The sequence below is a fragment of the Ctenopharyngodon idella genome, chromosome 17, assembly GCF_019924925.1.
Source record: "Ctenopharyngodon idella isolate HZGC_01 chromosome 17, HZGC01, whole genome shotgun sequence".
Lineage (NCBI taxonomy): Eukaryota > Metazoa > Chordata > Actinopteri > Cypriniformes > Xenocyprididae > Ctenopharyngodon > Ctenopharyngodon idella.
In genome coordinates, this window is record NC_067236.1 from 3,261,405 (window position 1) to 3,284,431 (window position 23,027).

At 36.1% G+C, this 23,027-nt stretch overlaps 1 protein-coding gene across 4 annotated transcripts in view; it reads left to right on the top strand.

The window, feature by feature from the left end:
• LOC127498800 (neuronal PAS domain-containing protein 3) overlaps positions 1–23,027 on the top strand; it is a 325,272-nt gene that overhangs the window by 190,322 nt on the left and 111,923 nt on the right. For all 4 annotated transcript variants that reach the window (XM_051868546.1, XM_051868547.1, XM_051868548.1 and 1 more), the window contains one exon: positions 22,849–22,938. In XM_051868546.1, the coding sequence (XP_051724506.1) occupies positions 22,849–22,938 (90 nt within the window). The remainder of the gene's footprint in view (positions 1–22,848; positions 22,939–23,027) is intronic.

The window sequence follows — 23,027 nt, forward strand, 5'->3', positions numbered from 1 at the left end:
AGCATAATGTAACAAGAGAGCAAGAAATATACACACACACACACACACACACACACACACACACACACACACACAGAGAGAGAGAGAGAGATTGTTGTAGGAGTAATTCTGTATTGTCATAACAAAATGACCAATGGAATAGTGATTCGGACTACAGTTACATTTTTATTGATCACATGACTACTTAATATTTACAAAATGGCAGTGAATAATTCATAATTAATTGATTCTCTCTAATTTTTCTTTATCTTTTAAATGTAACTTTCTTAAACAGCCTATTGCGTATATATGTTCGTAAAGGATATAATTTTACATACAGAAAACTAAGGCCACAGCATTAACAAATAAAATGTTTAATCTTATTTGTGTTTTACCATTTTTTTAATAATTAAATACAAATGATTTAAATTGTATATGTTTGTTTTAATTGATTATTATTTTATTAATTAATAATAAATCATTATTACTTAAGTATTACCTTTTCATCAACTTACGAACTTTCTGCAGTTTCTTCACCAAAACCCTAACGTAATGTAATGTTTAATGCACTTCATGTTGTTGATAACAAATTTACAATGTTTTCTCCTTCTCTTTTTTTGTATTTCAGTATGGTACAAGATAATCTTATTCAAATCTATGTTTTACATATATTCAAATCTAACACGCTACACTGTAAAAAAATATATATATTTTCATGATTTGTTATCACAACATTTTTTCTTTTGTCAAATCAACTTAGATAATTAATGTGGTTCAGATAACATCATATTTTGAGTTTCTGTTGATTAAACCAATCGCCTTCGTTGTATTAACTCAATTTTTTAATTTCAATGAACTGAAAATTTTAAGGCAACCCGGTAACTTACTTTTTTAAGTTAAACCAACAATTCTTTTTAGGTCAAAAGTAATCTAAAAGTAGTTAAGTACAGATAAGTAACATAATTTGTATTCAGTAATGGACTACAATTTAAGATGCTGATATATTGTTTTGTTTGTTTGTTTGTTTGTTTGTTTGTTTTTGGTGATTGAGACATCTGCGTGTGCATAGTGACACACAGCAGACATTTCTTTAATTTAATAACAAGAACACAAGGAAGAAACAGATTGCATATGACTAATATTACTATATCCAGAACAAACTGATATAAAGAATTGAATTTACAAGCATTGACAGCTGTTGCATATTTTATTTATATTATTAATATTTTTAATCTAAAAGAATATCTCTGGACACAGTTGATGACTACCTAATGATATCAATATTATTAGTTTATATAATTGATAAACTGGATGCCAAGTGATACAAAATTAATCAGCTTCCAAACACATTGTTTGTGTGGACGTTTTGTTTTTCAGGAGTTTAGCTGACTATTGAAACTCATGAATTAAACATCATCCAACACAGAAAGAGTCGAACACAATTACTCAAACTACTAAAAAACTAACCAAAACAATCTCAGTTCAAACAATCCCTCCGTTCATTATTTACATGTTTTATCTCGTTCACAGTCTGATTAAATCTAAAGTATACAACTTGTATTAATCGAGGAATATGCGAATGCAGTAAATTGTCTTATTTTCTTTTAAACAGCATTTTATTCTTTACAAATAGCAAAACACATGCAAATGAAGAGTGTTTGAAGCATCTCCCTTCGGGTGGGCGTCGTAATGGAAATGTGTGTACGGTTTCTCCACAACACCTCTAATGAATACCAATTGCATGAACATTAGGCTTGAAAGAATCATTAATTGAGTCCGAAATTGACACGGTCCCGGCAGAAAGCGTGAGGCGGCCTCTCCTCGCACCGTTCTGATCATGCTTATTGCTCTAATTGATGTGGAAGTTTGAACTGTTCAATTCACTGGGCTTTGGAATTGGAAACTCGGAGACCAAACCGCACGAGGGGGAATGATTCTCTCAGAACACCGCAATGGTATAAACAGCAGAATTGATTGTGCATTGTTAACTTGTCTGGTAATAAATTTCTGATGGGCAATATGTCCCATATAATACATATAATATCACTTTTTACATGTCTTTAGAAAGCAGGATGTATATTTAGTGTTGTGACAGCAGCAAAGCAACAAAATATGTGTCACTCATACAGAACCCGAGCTTACCGAAAACTATTACTATTATAATACTATTGTTTTTATAATACTATTGTCTATAGTATTCAATCGCCAACCCCAGAGGGTTAAGATGCATTTTCATCAATCCGATTACAAGTGGACGATGCTAAATACAGGTGTAAACGGGCTCTAAAATGTTTTGAGCTTGTCCACTTTCGACCATTTACAGAGTTAGTCGGAAACGCATTCTACCAGAATGCGTTTGCGTTTGTAGTTTAAACGCTCACGTGGACGAATGCGTTCGAACAGCCACAAAAGACTGTCTACTCTCCGCCTACTGATACTACTACTACTAATGCATAAAGGCTGATTTATACTTCTGCATTGAACCTACACGTAGCCTGTGGCATAGCCAGGCGTGCACCTCTCCAAAAATTTAACAACGCGTCAATTCTATGTGGACCGCAAGCGCTGTGATTGGTCTGCTAGAACCCCTCCCTCAGGTAAAAAAAAAATCTGTGCATTTCCTCATATGCATTTCCACTTACGATATAACTACACTTCGATATTTAACAACTCATGCTGCAACAAAAGTCGCTGTCTATTTGCCGCCATAACTGCTGCTTCTCCAACAACTTACACAACAAGTTGCTTCTTCTTCGGCTTTTGCCTTGATACTGTTGGTTACACTATCATCATGCCCGTGGACACTGCCTACTAGCGGTCTACATGTGTAATTGCACGTCGACGCAGAAGTATAAATGAAAGCTGACGTGTATCCTACAGTGTAGGTCAGACACAGAAGTATAAATCAGCCTTAATCATTATGAGACATGTTGTAAGCATGCACACCAAAACAAGGTATTCAAACTGTGCTGTTTTGTATCAAAACATACTTATTACGATTGAAATCGTAGTTGCCATTCGCATCCTTTTCATTCGCTTGCTTTCCTGCTAGCTCATAAGCCACGTAACATGGGTTTGTTCATTCGACAGTATTCATGCGCCACACTCAGCAATCCCATGAAAGTGATGTAGAGCATGACGAAATAAAAGGGGAGTGTCTCAGCGAAATCCGAACACAAGCGGTCACATGAGATGCATTTGAACACGTTAATACAAGGTGTAAATTCTAAAGCGTCTCAGCTGGCCACTTGTGATCGGATCACTGAAAATGCATGTTAATACCTGCTGGAAACAGGACCATATTCAGTGAATTTTACTTTGCAGCATGTTTGATGTATAAACACATGAATGTAACATGATGGGTCGGTCATCATCTGTATCATGGCAACAATCACCATGTTAAATGTTGACCTGACGATGTAATGTGTGTCATACTGAAGGATGAGTTAATGACTGATTAATTTCGAGATAATTAAGTACACATCACATGGAGGAATGCCAGAAAACACAAACTAGAGGAAGTAACATGATAGATGAGAGAGCATATGAAATTCACTGATGGTTTTGGACACAGTTTGGTATGTTTTTGGTGTCCAATAGCGATCTATAAGTAAGTTTGATTTATTAAATTAGCATGTCTCCTTGTTTTAGATGGCTGTTGGATGTGAATCTGGGGTTGCATCACACTTGCACCTCGGCCTGAAGGGGCTGCCACCCATGTGCTTGACTGACGTCGTTAATGCGATTCAATTAATTCTCAGATGGGCTCATCTCTCAATGGCCCCTCAGGTCTAAAGGGGAGCCGGTATTTTGGAGGGGTGGAAGAATGAACGGGTAATATGTGAATAGATCCACTTCAGAGCAGATAGGTACAAAGCACCCGGGCACTCATGGGAGAATTGAAGTGATATTGAGCTTCTGCAGTAAATGTAGAAGAGGATTACAAGCTCTTGTGCCCAAGTGAAGAGACTACACGTTCATTCCGATGTCCTACTCATGTCCTTGTGTCTCTTTTTCTTCCTTGTTCTATAGCTGTTCCTTGAGAACGGCATGGGGTGAAATTGATGCTCTGTCGGGCAGTTTGATTTCAGCAACTCTTGATTTTATTTGTTTGTATAGATGGATTTCACAGAAAGGGTTCATTAATGCTGTTGGTTTTGCACTCAGAATTGTTTTTGTCATTGAGTGTGGTACTTCTCTCTGGAAACATTAAATCACAACTGATATTTTGAAGTAGTTCAACAACAGTTACCTTTTGGAAGTAGTAGTTACAAGCTACTATCAAAAAAGCTACAGCACATTGGCAAATAAATTAACAAAAGTGACACATTACAGAGAGAAAAATGATATAACTAACTGCATAAGTGTACACACCTCTGAACTAAAACGTAGGACCCTTTGATTTTATCACCGCACTAGGAGTCTGTTAGCTTGGCACATCTTGACTTAATTGGATTATGAAATAATAACTGGATTATGAAATAATAACTTAATCAAAAACATTGAAATGAACAGCAGTAATTAAATATTTTGCTAAAAAAGAAGTAAGGCACTTCTGAAATGAATCAGATTTGTTTGGGGATGGGGCATTAAAGCAGAGTGCTTTGATTATTGCCTGAGTTTGCTTGGTTTTAAGTCTACATTTAAAAAACAAAGTGAAAATATGATATGAAATATGAAAATCTTAACTGCCTTTACTTTGCTTATTTAGGCTATATCATGACTCATGCAATATTGTCATGATTGTATACTGTAAAAAGTAATACACTCTATCTACTCAATAAAATTGTGGCAACAGATTACAAGCAATTTTGTTAATTAAATTCAACATATAAGAATTGAGTTAGAATGAATCAAATTAATTCCTTAAAAGTCAACCATTTAAAATGTGTAAAATTAGCAAACACCATTACAAAAACCACAAACTGACATAAAAAGCAAAGAGTCAAACTGGCCAACTAAAAGAAACACTGATCACCATAATAGTGATCAAATATTTTCAATAAAATCAACAACAACATCTAAACCTCTGTTACTTCTTGTGTTTTTCTTTCCTTCAATGATTCTACTTGTTATCATCAGGTGTCTTCAATGTTGGCAATAAAAAATAAAGAGCTCTTAATTGATCTTTGATGTCTGTCTGTCAATTTAAACAAAAATATCTGAATATTACTCGTTTTAAATGGTTGACATTTAAGGAATTAATTTGATTAATCCTGACTAATCTGTTGCCAAAATTATAGATATAGCGTATTACTTTTTACAGTGAATGTAGCATGTTAGATATAGCTGTACATCTCTGTTAGAAACATGCTAGTGTATTTATTAGCTTCATTAGGTGTGTGAGCGTTCTAATTGAAATGATTTTTGTGTAGCGTGTGGAGGAATCTCTATGTTTGTGTGTATGTGTGAGACAGAAAACCCTCCCCGTGCTAAACCTGTGCAGCCTCTCACTGGCGCAGAGCTATTGACATCTTGGCATTTGGTCCAGTCTGTCCGCTCTCCCTGGAGGGCCCGTTTCCTCCCATCCCAGCCGTGTATTGATTGGTTAATTTGATAGTTCTATCACCAATCAGCTTGTGTCTGACCTTTTGCCTTGGCAATGATGGCAGAACGCTCATTTCTTCATCGTCGGCTTCGCCATACATTGACCTTTGCAGAGAGAATGTCAGCGCGGCCCTTGATCGTAACCTGTCACTACATTTGTTATAAGTAGGAGTCACCCTCGCCTTTGACACCCGATGCTGAGCCTTCACCGAAGCGGAAGCGCCAACCAACACCTCACGGTGTTTAAAAAACACCAGCAAGCTCGATATGCATCGCTATGCGGCAGTAATTCATCAAGTTGTCATAAGCATCCGTATGATTGAAAGCCGAAGACTGATTTTGGTGGGTTGTTATAGTTTTTGTGATGTTTTATGATGATAAGCTAAACTCAAGCATGGAAAGAAATGTCTGCAGTATTGTGTTTGAGGTCAAAGTTGTGCTGAAACTAATGTTTAACTCAGATTTCACCTCAACATCAAGAGAAATTATATAAGAAAATAATATGTACATAAATAAGCTTTTTTAATCTTCTTTAAGAGTTTTTTTTATTTTTTTTATTAATATGACATTATTTGCATGACAATTAAGCACATTTTCCCAAAAAATACTCATTACTCGTATACACATTTCATTCATTCATTCATTCATTCATTCATTCATTCATTTTCTCTTATTCTCAGGGGATTCTCATTACTGTAATACATTTTTTTACTTTATATGTTTAATTAAAATTAAACATAAATTAAAATAAGGTCACAATGCAATCAAGTCTTAAAGGTCTTAATGATCAATACTTTTTTTTAATACTTTTAAAATATAATTTTTAATACCTTTAACATTTCATTCATTAATACAGTTTATTCACTATAGTTAAAAAAAATGGTAATAAAATATGACAAGATCTCAGAGTTAAACTAGAAAAAATTAATCTTAATTATATAAGATAACATGGTCAGGTCAAAGTGTCTGAATAATTTTTGGTTCCAAATTTTTATCAATTTTACTTGTAGTCCACTGTATGAAGAATTTTTGGGTATAATATGTCACAATTTACTTTATTTTGCTATCCTCACTTACATAAATGAAATATAGTGTCCTGCACCCACTAGTAAAAACATATCAAAAATATAAAAAATGTCTGAATATTTTTTGGTTTGACTGTATATTCTTTTTTTGGTGAAATATGACTGGGGTGGAGGTATATTTCCCAATTTTGTGATATATTATGTTACAATCCTATATTGAAGTTTTCACAGCAAGAATCAATATTTTGGGGAAAATAAAGAAGAAAAAAGTTGCAATTTATGAATACAAATAATGTGGTATCGCCATGCAATACGAATGTTCTTCTGTTTGCTTATATGCAGAACAAAAATTCCCGTTTGAGTTTGTAGTCACATTTCTAGGATGTAAATGATACAGATGTTATTTTCCGCCTGCGTGCAGGTGTCCCACAGGGATGTCTCATTATCACAGACTGGAACCCTCTCCCCTTGGGAATACCCCAGATTTTGTATACTTCAAACTCACTTTCTCTTTTCTTTCCCAATGAAAGACTTGTAAGGCTCTCTGTTCTTATTAAACTACTCTTTTGATACAAATATAGAGCTTTCGCACACTGCTGTTGGTGCATTCTGGGAATTTGTTGCTTGGAAAAACACAGGCACATGATTCTTACTGCCGCCACATCTGTAGTATATGTTGTGGAGTTGTTGTAAAACATGCTGTTTTATATCCTTAATGAAGCAGCGTGATTAGAGGGCCATGTGGCATGTACCTTGATAGCACCCAACCTCGCGTAAACACCTGACAGCGCGATAGTGTGTTTGTCTTTACACGCCTCCTGTATCTGTCATTATGGCACATGCGAGCAGCACCAGGCAGTCTTTAGTGTGCTTCTTATGGGCTCATAACATGGCTTTGGGTGTAATTACTGTGGCTTTAAATGTGTTCTCGGAGGAACTGAGACCAATAAATACCCATATACTTCCCAAACCCTCATCCATGACGCCGTCTGCCTCTGGTCTTTCAGCTTTTGTGGAGACTGACTGCTATTTAAATTAGGTTTTTTGATATTGTGACATTATTTTCATGACAATTAAGCACATTTTCCCTAATTTTCATTATTATTGTGTGGGAAAAAAAACTCATTCCCTTTAATGTAATGTAAAAAACAATATATATATTAGATATTTTATGTACATATATAATAATATTTTTAATATTAATGTATATAAATGTAAATAACATTTTATTTATGTTGTTAAATATTTAAAATGCAAGTATTTACAAATTATGGTATTATTTGTTATATTTGAAAAAAGTATTACAGTGTGTGTTTGCTGTAAATAATGAATAATGAAAGCATTGTGATGCACTACACTAATGACAATGGTGCCTAATTGACACGGAAATAATGTCACAGTGCAAAAAACCAAACAAACAACAACAAAAAAATGTAATGATCCCAAAAATAGGCTTTTTATGCAAAATATAGTTCTTGTCTTTTTGATATTGGACTAAAATGTGAGATTTATGAGATTCACACCTACATCTATTGAAGTATTGCCCTTTAATATGATTTAAGATGTAATCTGAGCGATAATATAACTGTACAGATAGTGAATGATTCTTATTGGTTAACTAGAAATATCGAGATGCGTTCGGCCATTCCGTGATAGAGTTTTGGTGTCCCGTATCCTCAATGCCACGGTAATCCCTCTAGGTCCAAGAAGGCCCAATGAATAGTTCATATATGAAAGCAGAAAAGAGGAAGGATTTGGTGTGTGCTTTATCAAAGCTGGGGGGAAATACTCGTGAGATCAGGCCGCGTTTAACCCAGATTAAACCACGGAGGTCCAAGGGCTCTTCAAAACAAAGACAAGTTCAAGACTTCCTTCCCTTAAGGATATGTCAAGGGCAATCCAGACAAAAGACAAATGTCTTTTTCAGCACGGCGATAAGCATCTGGGCACAGGCGGTATAAAGAGATGCCTTTTCTTCCTGCGATTTCCTCCCTCCGTTTGGCCTAATGTGGCTACAGTGATTTAACCGAATATAGGACTGTGGCGATTTCTTATCTCCGCCTTAAGGGTATAGCTCAGTAACCCCAGCTTTGAGTGATAGGTTTGTGTGTGAGTACAGGGTGGGCCGCGGGGCTCCGTCGAGAAGTCTTTGTATTATAGAAATGTACGACTTGTTGGAATGATTAATGCCGGTTTCATCCCGCAGACCTGTATCAGGCGAACTTCCCTAGACAAAACTTTTGCTGAATCTTAAATTCAGCAAGAGAAAAGGAGTTATTCTCTATTGATTTTCCCTCCCTCGTGTATCCTCTTTCTGTAGATGTGAGAACTTCCCATTCCGATTCTTTTTTTGCATCTGATTTCCTATGGATGTATTGTAAGTAAGTGGCTCATTTTTTATGGCGACATACAAAAGGCCTGTCAATGGAGACTCCCGTGCCCGCCGCATTTGTTCCTTTACATGAGACGGGAACGCACAAATACAATAAATAAATCAACGCACTTGTCAGGGGGAACAGAGCGAGTTACAAAACCATTTTCCCTTTCCTGCTTTTAATGGTAATGCTACAGGATTGTAAACTTAATGAGATAAGGTTATCAATGAATTCACAGCGTCTTCGCTGCTGTCTTTTCAGAAAGCAAATATCATTTAGGTTGGTTGCGACTGTAGGTTTGTTGACGCCGTACTGAACGGATAATCAAATAAACTAATACATCTGAACAAACAAACCACCAGGCTTATGTGTGATTGGTGGAATGAGGGAAACAGTAATTAGTCTGCTAAATCTGACAGCACCTCATGACAGGATAATGCCAGCATGTCTTACTTTGGAATATATAGTGAATTTGTTTAGTAGGAATGTGAAAAACTAAATATTTTCATTGACTCGTTGGTGACTACTCAATGTTGAAAGCAGTTGTGCTGCCTAATACAGTTTTACAGGATACTTTCAGGAATAGAAACTTCAAAAGAACAGCATTTATTTGAAATAGAAGTGCTTTATCCAACAGTGAAAAGGCAAGTTCAGAGGCGGTTCACCAAACTTGTAGCCAAGCCATTTGTCCAGTTCGTTATGTATGCATTTCAAGTAATAAAGTAACATCCTTGATTGTTATTCTACGAGGAATGGGATTTGACGAGTCAAACTTTCAGATGTAGACCTATATTTGTCCAAAGGCCAATTGTAATTGGCCCGTGGGCGAGAAAGATCCATGTTTTGATTAATCAGGGTAAAATCCTTCATCGTTACGGTCTTGAGCATTTCAAATAGACTCAAAAGGTCCATCACGGAAGTGAAATCCATACCTCATAATAAAAGGATTGAAAAACGGCAAATGATTTACCTCAGATGACCGCGGCAGAGGAAAAACTCAGCCCATTGTAAATGTGACTGTGTGTGATGCGGTCACTCTTCTGCATGAGGGAGAGATGAGTTTATTCATTAAAAGTAGACGGCAACTGTTTGTTGGTTTCTCCCTCCACTCAGACGAATCAATTGTAATTTTATGAATTTATGACGTGCAGTGCCCAACTCTTGATATACAGCACGTAGGCTTAGAGAACACTTTCCATAGAAGAATGAGGGTCTGTTATTGAACTTAAACACTTATTATAATTAGATCAAAGATTTGAAACATTATCAAGAGAACCTCAGCTATATATTTTCCTGATAAATTATGTTAAATTCTGAGGTTATCCACCAGAATGAAGGTGAAGCTGTCCTCACAGGATTTACACAAAGGAACAAAATGTCATAATCTCTTTTTTCCCCTCTATACAGCAATGAGTTGGAGAGCAAATTGATTTTATAACTCTAAAATATTTTAGAAGCATCTGAGACAATTGTGATACTAAATGTAAACATTCTGAATTATGAAAACATGAATCCACTATGGAACCAGTTGACTTGAAACAAAGACTATAGATATAGAAAGACGGTATATTCACTCAACTTATTAGTTATGAATGGGAGAAACTGCAACGCACGATATGGCGGAATACGTCCCGCCTTCTAAGTAAAAGAGCCAATCATTGATTGATAAAGTCATTGCATCACTGCAGCTGCCGTTTGAAGCTTCGGTTCCCATAGAAACCTGAGACTCGCGCTTAGGACTGCACATGCGCGATGGCTCGTCTAGCCTGAAAAATAAGCTTTTTTAATGCTATATGAGCATTAGAAACAACATATATGGAACAGGTAATGCCAGATTTTGTTGCTGATTTGAAATATGTTATTTAATTGTGAGTTCGCCAAGTTTTTGAGATTTCAGGATTCCCCCATTCAAATAGATAGGACTTGGTCTTGAATGCCCGAAATAGCTGCCCGGAGGCATTGCAAATATGGCCGCCATGTGAACAGACTTTCCTTGAAAGGGACTTTGCCTGAAAGTGAAAATCATAGAAGACTAATGCCATATGCTAATGCCAACTATAGCTCCCCTTGTGGCAGCACTTAGAAGTGCACTGTGCATTTGTTGTGCCTTATCAATTGCATTTTGACATGTGAAATCAAGCTTGTGAAGATGTTTTTTATGTACTTGCAGAGTATGTTTTGGGCCTTAGGACCAGAACAGTCTTTGTTTATTTTCTCTGGAACTCTCAGGCCAATAACGAGACACATATATATCACCCTTTATTCCAATTTCTGCTTTTTAATGTTTACCTCAACAAAACCTCCAAAATTTGAGCATTTTCATTCTCCCTGTGTGTCTTGATCCCCCTGAGCGAGCTATTCAGTCTAGTGGATAAAATATTCTAATGTGTGCTGTTTTTCTTCCATTCGGTGTGCTTAAATATTACAAAGCATTTAATTATAAAAACTGAGAACAGACGCAGTCCTGGGACTGTCAGTGGGAAAAATAAATGTACAATCAAAATTGCAATTACCTGCAGAATTTCAGGGGTAAACACATCAGCAATCTCATAACAAACACAGGCTAGTTTGCATTCTAAAATGAATACAGTTAGATCCAAAGCAATTTTCTCTTATTTATCTTAGACGCCATGCATAAATAAAGCAAGGGCATTGAAGCAATTAGCATAATTAGACTGTGGTGGTCAGGCCCTATGCGATTTCTTAAGAGGCATCGCGGAGGTGTGTGCGTGCATGCGTGTGTGTGTGTGTGTGTGATCGCTGTCCATATTGAAGGGCTTCCTGAGCAGTCATTGTTAAAGGTTTTCATACAGGAGAATGCAATCAGTGCTGTCTGTGTGAAGGTCCTCATTACCTGCAGGACCACCGTACCCTGTCTGGACTGGCCTTGGGTCTCCAAAACAAAACTTTTGAATTATTATGTATCTTATGTATTGTGCATGAATGCATAGCAAATCGCAGCAGAACAACAGCTGCAACAAATTCACTTCCTTTTCTTTTTTATAAAAAAGGACAAAGTTGGCAGAAAAAAAAAAAAAAAACTAGTTTTTTACTATTTTTCTCAAAGAGACTGAACTTGTTATCATTGTTTGAATAGATCGCCATCTTGCATACTAATGACCTTATGTATTCTGAGGGAATCTTTCCAGCTTGCTGCTGAGTATTTGTATCTACTAAGTATGAATTAAAAATATAGATTTCCAGTGCAGCTCATATGGATGATAAGTATGAAGTGGATCTGTGCTCCTAAAAGAGTTTCTTTGATGAAAGCATTGAATATGTGGCTCTGTGTTTTAGTAATGAACGTCATTAAAATTAATTTCAGTCATTGCGATCATTTTAAGAGGAAATTTTGCTGAATAATTTTCAGCCAGGCTACAGTGAATATCTCTAGGCTTTTTTGTCTGTTCTCCATAATATACTCGTCTTTGATTCTGTTTTTCATTATTGTTTTTTTTTTTTTTTTTTTTTTTTTTTCATTCTGCAGGATCCCTGCAATATTCCAGATTTTATTTTGTTCCATTTCCTGCTGGATTTAACTGTTTTAGCTTTAGGTTACATGGCAGGACCATCGCTACAATTCACATGCCCAAGATATGCGACACGCATTTTGATTTTATGCCAGCATAAAGATAATATAAAATCCAAATTTTGTTTCTGACAGTTTCTGGACTAAAAAAGCGATTCATTTGTGCATGTTATTTAAAAAATAATAATAATAAAAACAGAAATGTAACTTGTTCCACCTCCTATAGCATTCTGAGGGATAAAGTCCTACATTTTATTTTTGTTAAATATTCTATTTCAGTCTGAAATGTGTCACTTTATGTAAGTATTATGAGGAACATCTTTTCATGTGTGCATATGTTTAGTGTCATCTCTTAACGGGCAGTTCTTCCTCCAAATCAAGTCAAGCCCCCTATTTGTTTGTACTGACGTCATATCGTTTTATTAAGCCTGTGTTTAAACACATAAGCATTCAAATTATGTTTAATCCTCTTAGGGTTGAGCTAAATCCCCCCCTTAACCCCACAGATTAGACTCAGAAAATATTTCCTCTTCCCGAGTCTAACCTGGATGAAGCCGAGACGTGTTCGTAAAGTACGGATTTCTCCCTCTCTCTTTCTCTCTATCTTTGCTCATGATAATACGTGCTGGCCAGTCTCAGCGTTTTCCTTTAGCCCAGATATTATTGTCCTGTGTCATCACCTGAAGGTGACTGTTATCACTTAATTAAATCCTGTCGCGGAGGGAAGTCGAAACAATATTGTTGCCTAGTCACCCGAAGGAACTTTTTAAAAGTGGGGTAGTTTGTACAAGGAAAGCCAGCCTTCACTCCTCTGCTCCTGGAGTGCTTTTGTCATATCGTCTCTGGTGATGTGTTCTAATTTAGATTTCATATGTCAGCTGTCCAGCAACTCTGACCAGTAGGCAGTGTGTAAAGAGACGGCAACACTTTTTGTTTTACATTTGTGCCCTTTTTGTTAATAGAAACAGGAAATTGGTGGGGATAGATAGATAGATAGATAGATAGATAGATAGATAGATAGATTGATTGATTGATTGATTGATTGATTAGATTAGATTAGATTTCATTGGATGGTTCTGGTTTGCCATTGGTCGATCTCATGTGAGTGAGAGGTTGCCCCTCCCTCATGCCAGTAAACACATCATCAGAGAAGAAATTGATTTAAAAAAGATTAAATTGATTAATCTTTTGATTAAAGATATGTGAATTAAAAAAAACAAAAAAACAATGTGCTCGGATAGATCATTTCTATAAAAAAAATGCAATTTAAAAATACTGCAAAAAAAACCCCAAAACAAACAAAAAAAACAAAGAAAAATTGTTAAATTTGATTTCATGCTGACTTTAAGAGGAACTGTAACCAGAACAGTTAAAATGCTTACAGTTCCCTAGTGTAGATGCTGATATATTTTGTGTCTGAGAATTGAGGATATGCTAAAAGGTTGAGTGAGAACCAAGCAGCAGAATCTGATACTCACACCTTTTTTAAATGGATGCTTGTAGTAGGTCATTTGGAGTGAAGCAGGCCAATAAATATGCCATGTCGAGTACCTCCACAGACCCCCTTCCCCCAACGCTAAGCCTCCATATAAAATGAGCAATCTAACGACGCTCTTATTTGAAAGAGGTCCTGGCGAGGGGTAGGATGAGTGATTTGAGCATCTCCCGTGCTCGTGCCTTCAATAAAGAAATCAATACCGCGCATCCATATTTGCACATTTCTACATGGCTTGTCAGCCTCAAAATTGACTCCAGTGAAAAAGATCTCTCACGGCTCCCGTGGCAATTTAGAAGTTCTGATAAGATCTCTTTTAACACCTCTCATCTGTCTTTCTCTCTCACACACTCGTATGTAGACACTTTGTAGGCTCTTTTTTACTGTCCGTATGTCACATTTCCCACACACACGTCTACCGTCTCGCTCATGCTGTCTGTCATTATCAGCCTCTCTAGGTTGAAATTTGAGTCAGTTGCATACGTTTTTAATGATCATAAGTTTTGGGTCGTACACAGTTTGGAGATGACATTTATGCTTATTTTAAGTGTAATAATTGATAGCATTAATGTTTTGTCAATATATTACCCAATATCAATCTGGAACAGAAAGCACTGAAGCAGCCTACTTGTGCTGTTTAGAGATTGACCAATATTGGCTTTTTTGACCAGTACTGATGGAATTATTGTAGTTATTTTTATAAAAGGTTCAGTTGCTGCCTTTAATTTTTTAAGTACAATCAACTTGTCTGTAAAAGTTGAATCAACTTAAAAAAAAAGGTTGAAATTGCTTAACTTTGAGTTAAAGTAATCTAAAAACATGTTGCCATGACTTATTGATCATATCATTTTTTTTTTTTTTTTTTTTTAGTGTGCGTGTGTATATATAGCACATATAAAGCACATATTAATGCCTTATTCTACATGACCATATTCTACATCCCATAATCCTACCCTATACTTAAACTTAACCGCTACAACAACTATCTTACTAACTATTAGTAAGCAGTAATTAGGAGTTTATTAAGGCAAAATTTGTAGTTAATATAAATATGTGTTCCCCAAACTAAAGTGTGACCTAATATTTTATACGCTAGTAATTGTTTTAATTTATTTTAATCATTTTAGGCTACTGTATGTCTACTGTGCATTCCAATGAATGGCTGTTATTTAAAGGCTACAATTTAGTTAGTGTGAATATTGGTTAAAAAATATCAGTCAAACCAAATATCTCTTTATTTCTACTTTTCATGCAATCACAACTACTTTTTATCATTTATTTGGCACCAGGTGAAAATGTGTGCTGTGACTGAATCATATTTTTATATTTCTTGAAATGTTTGAAAACATCTAAATGTAATATGTTGAATTAAAATTGTTTTTATGTGTATAAGGCCATGTCCTCCAACATTTTGTTTTGACTTACTGTATTGTAGAGGGGTTTAAGTCTTAATTTACCCTCCATGTAGGAGTCCTGTAGCTCAATACCTGTGAGAGTGAGTCCACATGTCCAGGTTTGGTCGACCCTGTGAGAAGTCTTAATTGCAGATGTAGTTCTTCATCATGGAGGCTGTTGGAGTTTGGAGGGGATGGAGAGGTGAGATTGGGAGAGATGAACATGTGGCATCTCCCCCATCACCAGCTGCCCCGCTCCTCTCTCTCTCCCTCTTCATTTTGTCTGACCTAATAGTTAATGATATGTTAATAGTCAATGAGGCTGGGCTCGCCTGGCGTCCGCTGTGTGTGTTAATGTGGACGTGCAGTGGCTCTGGCCAGGGTGCAGCGACTAGATTGATGTTTACCAGCTTGCATGTCCTTCAGCTCACGTATATTTGTCCTTTGTTAGAGAAAACACAAGACTACTGAGTTACAGACCATGTTTACTGTTGTAGCACTGAAAAGCAGGTATGTTCTTGTTTAAGGGATTGTGGTCTATAGTTGGACCATAACAATTACTTATAGTAAAGAAAAGATTCATTTGACAAGACACAAGTTTTCTAGTTTTATTTAAAGTAAAACCGAACAAAACAGCACTGACAATGCATGCAACTTCTGTAATGTGACATTTCTGTGAGAAACTGTGAGGATATTTTATCCATCAGGATTTAATAAGTCATTGAATGGTTATGACATAATTGGTTAATAATATTTGGATATGGAACAGAGAAAAAGGTGTTTTTCTGAAGCAGAAAAAAATATAAGATTTAAATTTTATTTTATTTATTTATTTATTTTTAATTCTTTAGAATAATATGCACAAAAAGTCTAGGAATGTATATTATTTAAAGTCAAAATGAAAACCATTTTATTTCTGGGATTTGAAATATTTATGAGAGAAATTTCTTTGGACATTCAACAAGAAAAACGTAATTGTTTAATATTATTTTCCGTGTCCTGGGCTTTGGTTACGTCAACAGAGAAAAAGTTTCAGAGGCAGAAAAAAAAATACGATTTTAATTTTAAAGTTGTTAGTTTTTTATTTTTCAGAATAATGTGCACAATAAGAGTAGAACGTGTATTATTTAAAGTCGTCATAAAAACTATTTTATTTCTGTGATTTGACATATTTCTGAGTGACATTTCTGAGAATATTGAACAAAAAACATTTTAATGAAATATTAGAGGAACAAACGTATTTTAATGTAGAATAATTCACACTGATTTATTGTATACAATAAACCCAGGAAGTTATTTACTTTTTATTTAAAAAGTAAATAGGGTAAAATTTGATTTTGTGTTCACAAAAAAAGAGCCAAAAAAACAAACTTGAAAATAGATTTTCAGTGATGCAATATTTTTTCATTTAAATGAAAATTCAATTAATTTAATGAGGATGAATTAATATTGCCTCTTGTTAATGCTATTTGCGAATAACTAAAACCACAAAAAGCTTGACTTGCACGTTTTAATTTCATCTACGTTTAATCTTAATCTAGATTCTATTGCTTTTGCTGCCTTGGGTCAAGTGTGCAGCTCCCAAACCGTTACAGAGTTTCATTTCCCTTCTGTGAGACGCTTTCTTCCTTCTCTCAGCACTTTAGACAACAGAGAGAGAGAGAGCAAGAGAGAGAGAAGCTGCTTGCAAGGCATGACTGCTTTAAACAAATGACAAAAAAGGCCCATCTTAATGTTACACTTTTCTCCCCCAGAAGTTTGTCTGGCTAGTGATTTATTGTGCACTTTACACAGTGGTTAGCCTGTAAACAGAGGCCGTTTATCATGGAGGGGAGCCAGGCGGAGGCACGCAGTGTTCCTCAGAGACCTGGCCCACAGATGCCGCGCGTTTGAAGGAAGAGCAGAGGCGAAAAGGGAGGAGATGATTGCAGACTGGCTGGAGGTGACTGCTGTGGGTCCTTCCTGACAGCCAGGGCTGCGTCTTCAGGGACGTAGGAGGCTGTGTCAGAGCCTGAGAAGTCTCTCGCAGGTCATGAAGTCGAAGAGAGACCCTCCACTGTACGGCGGTCTATCTGTGTATAGATGAATTGACAGGGATGGAGGAAAATGGAAGGCCATTATTTGTGCTCTATAAACATGATGCACCATTTGAGAGAATTGACTGAATATATCATTTCACTGTATTTTTTTACACAGAAATTTATCAGATAGATAGATAGATTGTGTGTTTCACTCAGCAATGTTAAGTTGACTGAACAAACACTTATTAAGTAAAGCTGACAATACTCATTTTTACAACTCTACTAATTAAATGTATTAAGTTCATGTAGTTGCATGAGTTTTTAAGTAATTTGAACAAGGATGGTTTGAGTGAAACTAACAACAGTGAAAGTTCCTTTTTTAGTGTACTTTTGAATGGTAGTATATATATATATATATATATATATTCAGTATAAAAATGTATTTTTCCAAATTTGTCATGTTTATAACTATTAGCATATTTACCGACCAATACAACAACATGAACTCTATATCAGTATTTTCACATGCAAAGAGGCTAGCAAGTCATAACAGATGTAACAAAGATGTTTGTCTTGAGCATATTTACATAGAACAGCAATTAAAAAATAGCTCAGATGTAGTATAAGAGCGCATTCTGTGTGAATGGTCCCTGAGGGTCCGAGCGAGGGGTAAAACATGGTCAGCTAAGGCTAATTTACAACCATTTTGGTGCAAGAAACCTTGACTGATATTATAAGTGGACTTCAGGGGGAAAATTAAATGCTAAATGTGTAGAATAATATAGTCCCTTGAAGCTTTTTGTTGCTCTAAGTAAGGTAAATAAGCATCCATGTTAGCGTTGCATTTATGTTAACGCATCTATATTGGCATATTAGCATTTCAAATGTAAAGTGCCATATAATGGGACAGTATTAGCATTAGCGCAGTGTAATGTAAAGCGTAAGTCTAACACATCACCTCCAGCAGATGCGTGCTCAGGGAGGAAGTGATGCGCTAGCGGGCCGCCGTGGGACGTGCTGTTGTCAGCTGCATATCAGCACGCTGTAAATAGCCCGAGGCTGCTCTGTTTTATCGGCGAGTAGAGACCGCACGCTCTCTCGCCAGCTGCCGACGCTGCTTTAAACTCAGAAATAAACGAGAAAGGGATGCTTTCCCACCCCGTCTGTGTAAACCTGATTTTCATAAAAAGGTGATCAGATCAGCTGTGACATTGTGAACAATACCTTGTTTTTTTCTCTTCATTCCTTTCTGCCATTTTCTCGCTCGGGGTGCATCACCCTACGGATTATCTGAGACAGTGGGGGACAATATGTAATTAACCCATGTGACCTCAATGCCTTAATTGTTGACTGTTGGAGACCCAACAGCAGCACCTCCAGCAGTGATATCTGCTTCCCTTAGTCCAAAATGCCTAGTAACTCAACACGGCTCATTCTTTGCTTATGTGTGTGACTTTTATTGATATGAATCAGGTTTTGTTTTGCAGAATATTTATGTATTGGTCATGGCGTCTGTGATCAGGAGCCATTCATTAGCGGTGTTGCTAAACGTTGTATTGCATATTAAATGGCTGCATCCTGCATTGTTTGTACTACAGACGTGAAGGATGGCTCAGATGTGATTGATATCTAAAATTGCTATCAAATCTTGTGGCTTTTTAAGGATAATACAAGAAAAAAAATCCCACAGACTTAAATTTTGTCAGTTCACATACATTGTATACAACCATCCAGAACACCCTACACAGATGCATGCTAGAAATCAGTTTCAGGGAAGCTAATTTGAAACTGTATCTTGTTTAAAGAAGTTTGGTTCCAAAACCCTATAAATCCATTTTGATTCATTTGAGTAAAAATGTGTTTTCTTTACCAAGAAAGTGGCAAGATGAAAACCACTATTTTCTGCTATTTTCAAACTTTCACATAGCATCTTTAGGTTATAATAACATTAAAAATTCAAATTCAGATTTTGATTTTCAAAGATTCATTATAAAAACTGATCATTTTTCCCCCAAAATGCAATAAATCCATGACACGTTTTTTTCTTCTTTCGAAAATGCAATTAATCCATTGAATCAATATAAAAGTTATTTTTCATATTGAAACTGTTGAAAATACACAACAAAGTAAGTAGATCCACATATTTGACAGCCTCTGAATTTGGTCAATACTAATTTTATATACAGGCACTGGACTAAAAATACATTCAGTCATCGCTCCCAAAATGAATTCAGCGGGTCATCTTGTTAATGCTATAAATGAATTATGTCTCCGTTTGTCATTACCGATTAAAGAGTATCTTGCGCCACCGCACAGATAAAATAAAAACAACACATTTGCCGAGTACATTGGAAGTGACTGCAACTACCCAGGGGTGTCGCTATACTGCAAACATTCAAATAGCAATCATGTTATGTTATGTTTTTTTTTTTTTCTATCAGATGGTTAGAATCAAAACTAGCAATGCAATATTTGAGATTTAATCATTCTTGTTCAAACGGCTTTTTAAAACTGTTCATGATTCAGTTTTGGGGACCGTGACAGAAGTTTGATGCTGTCGTAGAACAAGCAACAGCCGGCATTTTTCCTCCTCCCGACTCGAGTGCCTCATCTTCTTAATCTCCTCACGTAAATGATTAGATTTCAATGGCTTACGTTTCTTACCCACAGCAGAAACCACCACAGGTTCATCAATGCTGTCAAAATTATTCATTTTTCTGTTTTTGTGGATCACAAAGTACAAAGTAGATAAGGAAAACTAGGATGCCGGGTGTATTCAGAGCACTGCCACTACTGTTTACAATGCGTGGAATGGTGTGCTGTGATTGGTTGAGCGAATGTATCGCATTCTGCAGAGAAAGGAGACTGCCGTTTGTCGCAGTTTGGAAAGATAGGGAGAAAACATGACAGAATAACACAGCGGATATCGCATTTTGAGAAAAATTAAAAATTGACTTTTCAGTCCAGATACAATACTGATTTAAAAATGGTGTTTATCGCATTTTGGAACCAAACCTAAAGGCTTTGTACTTGGTAAGCGGCTAACACTAGTAGCTAGTTCTTTTTCTAACCTATAGGCAAATTGGAAAAATATGCCTATACCTCCATTTTTGCAAAACTCGAAAAACACACCTAAACATATATAATTCACTGCAGTTTCCAGCTAAAATAAACACTAGTGACTGTAAAACACAAAACAACTTTTGTTCCCTTTCACACAAATGATGATTACAGGGACATATTAATAAATTATTAATTAAAGTAACTAATTTATTTCAGAAATTAAAGTAAATTAATAAATTATTAATTAAAGATTAATAAAGAATTATTTTAATGTGTTTCCTTGCACAAAACTGTTATGACCTCAAAACACTTTTACCATAGTGCATGATTTGTGCATGTAACAAATTTGTTTGGTAGCTGATCTGGTACAGAATTGCTAAGGTCATGTCCACACTAATACGTTTTCGTTTGAAAACGCATCTTTGTCTCTCCTTTTTGGCCTTCACACTGAGATGGCGTTTTGCTTTTTGAAAACGCTCTCCAAAGTGGATACATTTGAAAACACTGTTTTCGTGTTGTAGTATGGATGTTGAAAATGATGAGGTATTTGAAAACGATGAAGCATGTTTAGTCGTGTGACGCATTTTATACCGAGCCTGGATTTTTGTGCCTGCTATTTACTGTAACAGTGTTGCTCAAGATAAATGCTCCTTTATAGAATATTCGTATTACATTCCCTACAAAGATGACAGAGAATTTACTCATATTTGCTGTCCTGCGCGGCAAAACATGATGACAGTTGCGTTTTAAAGCATGCGAGTTTGAGTGCGACCTGGACGCAACAGTGAGTGATGTGATCATGTGTTAATAAAATGATCGTGACAGAAGAATAGCATGAGAATTTTATTATATCTGCTCTTTATTTAATAATGATTAATGTGGAGGTAGTCTAAAATGGCATGGTTGCTTCAGCAAATGTCTTTTTTGTCACATTTGCTTTTGTTAACACTATTGGTCATTTTAGGTTAGAGTTTAATGTAGGTTATTTTCAAACACAGAACAGCATTAACCTTTTAGCGCAACTCACTGGAATTTAAATTTTTAGCAACTTTCACTTTGAAAGTTCTGCGAAAGGTGCAAGAAGCAACAAAAATGTCATCACAGGCATGTTTTTCCAGTAAGGTTGGGTTGTTATTTTCAGTGAGAAAGCAGAAGCAGACGGCAAAACGGTGGTGGTACTGAAAACAACCGCTTGCCAAGCTGTGCCAGCAGCTCACAACCTGGAAAATAAAAAAAATTATTTTGCAGCTGCAGTGTGTCATTGACCAATCAGAGGTGATTTTGTTCACAATCAAGCACTTTAGCTTTCATATGGTTTTGTGTGCAGCGAAATTTTTCCTTTCTTCATGCTGCTACTTTGTGCATTGAAAAAAATGTTCTCCCTAGAATGTGAGAAATAACATTTTATTGAGAAATGAATTCCATTTTTAGTTAACATGCTGGTTGAATACAATATTTACAGTAATTGCCACAGCAATGCAGCATGTTGTTTTTCCCTTTAAACCATTTAAGCACAAATCCTGCCCACAGCAGATTCTAAAGATTTCATTGGTCAATCACAGTGCTGATTGCCAACATAACGCTGAAACAAATAAACCTGATAACCTGAACCCGCAATGAAATTAGTGACAGATCTGTTTTTCCATATTATGATGTACATCTGAGTGAAATAGATTATCTTTAAAGAATTAAATGTAGGGTGGGGAATTTATTGGTTGTTGATTGGATGAAGGCAAATCTGAATGAGAGCTTGGAGAGGATTGTAAGAAAGGGGTGGGAGAATTTAATTTTATGCTGACTTTAACTTTAGCATTGGCAGCACATCCTGATATACTGTATAGCAACTGTTTGTTGCAATCTAAACAAACCATTATTATTCTTTAGTGTCAAGTTTTATTTTAATTGCGCTTTATACAGCAGAAATTGCTTCAAAGCATCTTCACAATAATAATTTCAGCTGAAGTCAGTTAGGTGTTGATTCAGTTCAGTTCAATGACTGTGTGAAGTTAATCAATTATTAAACTAATGTGATGTTCTTGACAGGTTGCTGCATGAGTGCGTTAACCAACTGAAACGAATCTGGAAATCTGAAGAAAAAAAATCTGATTTGGCAAAAAACAAAAAAAACAACAACAAAAAAAACCCCTACTTTTATTCATAGGAGTGAGGTGTTTTTTGGCTAATATTTATGTATTGCTCACACCGTCCCTTAGAGTTGAGCCGTCTGTGATCCGGAGCTGTTAATTGACGTTGTAATTGTTGCTCTTTAATGATCTGTCAGTCGTTTCCACATGGGATGTGGTTCTGTTTGCAATTCTGGGCTTGATGGCTTCTCTCTCTGTGCTGTGAGGAATAAGCTATTTGTGAGACTCTTGCCTGACTTGTTTCTTCTCTTTTCTCTCTTTCTGTTTCCTCCACAGTCCCTAGATGGATTTGTATTTGCACTAAACAAGGAGGGGAGGTTTTTGTACATCTCAGAGACGGTGTCCATATACCTGGGGCTTTCACAGGTGAGTGCACTTGAGATTTTCACTCTCCCAGCTCTTTTCATTCATCGGTGCGGAAGAGAATCTGGACAAATTAGTGTTAGATAAACTCC